At 55.3% G+C, this 1986-nt stretch overlaps 1 protein-coding gene across 1 annotated transcript; it reads right to left on the reverse strand.

Annotated features, from left to right (window-relative positions):
• Positions 1–774: 774 nt before the first annotated feature.
• NEUTE1DRAFT_18726 (uncharacterized protein) lies at positions 775–1134 on the reverse strand (the record flags this gene model as incomplete). The annotated part of the gene is made up of 1 exon (XM_009856591.1): positions 775–1134. A coding segment is annotated over one exon (360 nt), but the record flags the coding sequence as incomplete, so codon positions are not given.
• Between the last annotated feature and the right edge of the window lie 852 nt (positions 1135–1986).

A 1986-nucleotide genomic window follows, 5' to 3' on the forward strand; every position in this document is an offset into this window, starting at 1 on the left:
CAACGCTGACAGAGTCGGGCTGTGCCTTCTTGTATGGGGTGACGTATCCGGGGTCGAAGTCGTCACAGAAGGGTAGTTTCGACAATTTTCGCAACTTGCGAGCGAAAGATAGATTTACAATAATACTGGCGTCGGCTCCAGTGTCGACGAGGGCATTAGAAGTGGTAATAGCAATTCTATTAAGTGCTACGCTATATGTTACGAGAAAGGAAGATTTCCCTCCCAGACAGTTGCGGAGGTCGAAATCTGGGTGCTGTATACTGAGGATGTCCGTCGCGGTTGACACCTTGCCCTGGGGGGAGACTTGGCCCAGGGTATTTAGTTTCCCTCAACGGAACCTGACGCGTCTTTATCGTCGGAGGGAGTGGACTCGTCGTTAGAGGACGGAGCGTCGAGCAACTCCTTGACGTTAGACGAATCCTTCCCCCAGATGGCGTCGGCAATAGAGTTCAAGTGGGCATCGAGGCGCTTGGCGAGCTTTTCCTTGTGGGGGCACTCGCTACTCATATGTCCCTTCTTGTGGCAGCTGAAGCAGCGGCCTTCACGAGCTAGCTCCCTCATCTCCTCAGGGGTGGGGCGTTCGAACGCGGGGGTCTTTACCGCAGCTTTGGGAGCTGGGGCAGAGTCTTTGGAGGCGGCGTTGCGGCGAAAGCCTTGCTTTCCATCACGCTGGCGGCTCTTCTGGGCATCCATCCGGTTGCCTTCGTCCAGAGAATTGAGAAGTAGGACGTAGTCGGTGAACTGTTTGGAGGGGTCCAGGTAGGTAGACTCTGCCGCTTGACGGAGCTCCTTAGTGATCTTGCGACGAAGGTCGCTCTTCCACTGGTCGCGGGGGCGGCGGCACTGGCCAGCCAAACGCTGAAAGGTGTTCTTGAAAATTTGAAAGCGCTCACCGTATTTCATTTCCAAGTCGTTGAACTCTGCGAGAGCTTTCTCGTAGGCACTGTGGTCGTGGTATTCCTCCCACAGGTATTTCAACAGATCGTCAGAAGTAGTAAGGCGGTCAGGATGGTCCGAGTCCAGGTAGGGGAGTAGGGCCTGGGCCGCCTTGCCAGCCAGACGGTTGGTAATGTGACCGAACTTCTGGCGGTTATTGCCGAAATGATCAGCGTTAACTTCAAATTTTGTCTTGATTTGGTAGTACCAAACATCGAAGGTAACCTTGTCCTCCTTGTCGTCGTTGTAGAACTTTCCAGCGCTTTCTTCCTTGGCGGAACGCTTATTGTCACCGGAGTGAGCTGTGGAAGTGGTGGTAGTGGCTGGGGTACCAGAACGAGAACGGTTGTTGCGCGGAGGGTTGGGAGGAGGACCGTTCCTGGATCCCTTGGAGGCGACAGACTTGTTGGAATCTTTGTCGGAGTCATCCGGATCTCCCCCACCCGAGGTAGCCTTGCCAGCAGCATTAAGGGCTGTCTTCAGGGAGGCCAGCAGATGCTTGTTTTCTTTCTTGAGTCGCTGGTTCTCCGCGAGGGTTTGTTGAAAGCCGGCGTTGGAAGTGTGGAAGTTCGTGTCGGAACCCGGGGGATCGGGATCTCCGTGGGCGACCTTCCCGGACAGACCAGCCGCGACCGAGCCGAAGCGGTCGGCCCAGTTTTCGAGGATTTGGAGGTCTTTGTCGGCGCGATTAAGCATGTCGGTGAGGTCGTCAGACTGCTCGATGGCACCCATGAGGGAGGCAGTACGGACACGCATCTCCATGAACATGACCTCTGGGGATGTCTGGACCAGGGCGATGAACTGGTCGTAGGTCATGGGGCCGTCGAAAGACTTGGCTTTGGCATCGCTTTTGCCCTCAGAAGTCATGGGGGTGAACGGCATGAAGGCATCTCCATTACGATGCATGTGGTCGAGCAGACTATGGAGGCGTTCCTTCAGGTCACGGGTAGGCACTTCTTTGTTGAGAAAGTAGTGCGCGCGACGGGCGATGGGTTGAACATGTTCAAGGTAATACTTGTAGAGTTCCTCGGGGGCGAGGTTCGACAAGTC

The sequence above is a fragment of the Neurospora tetrasperma genome (genome assembly GCF_000213175.1).
Source record: "Neurospora tetrasperma FGSC 2508 unplaced genomic scaffold NEUTE1scaffold_70, whole genome shotgun sequence".
NCBI classification, from domain to species: Eukaryota; Fungi; Ascomycota; class Sordariomycetes; order Sordariales; family Sordariaceae; genus Neurospora; species Neurospora tetrasperma.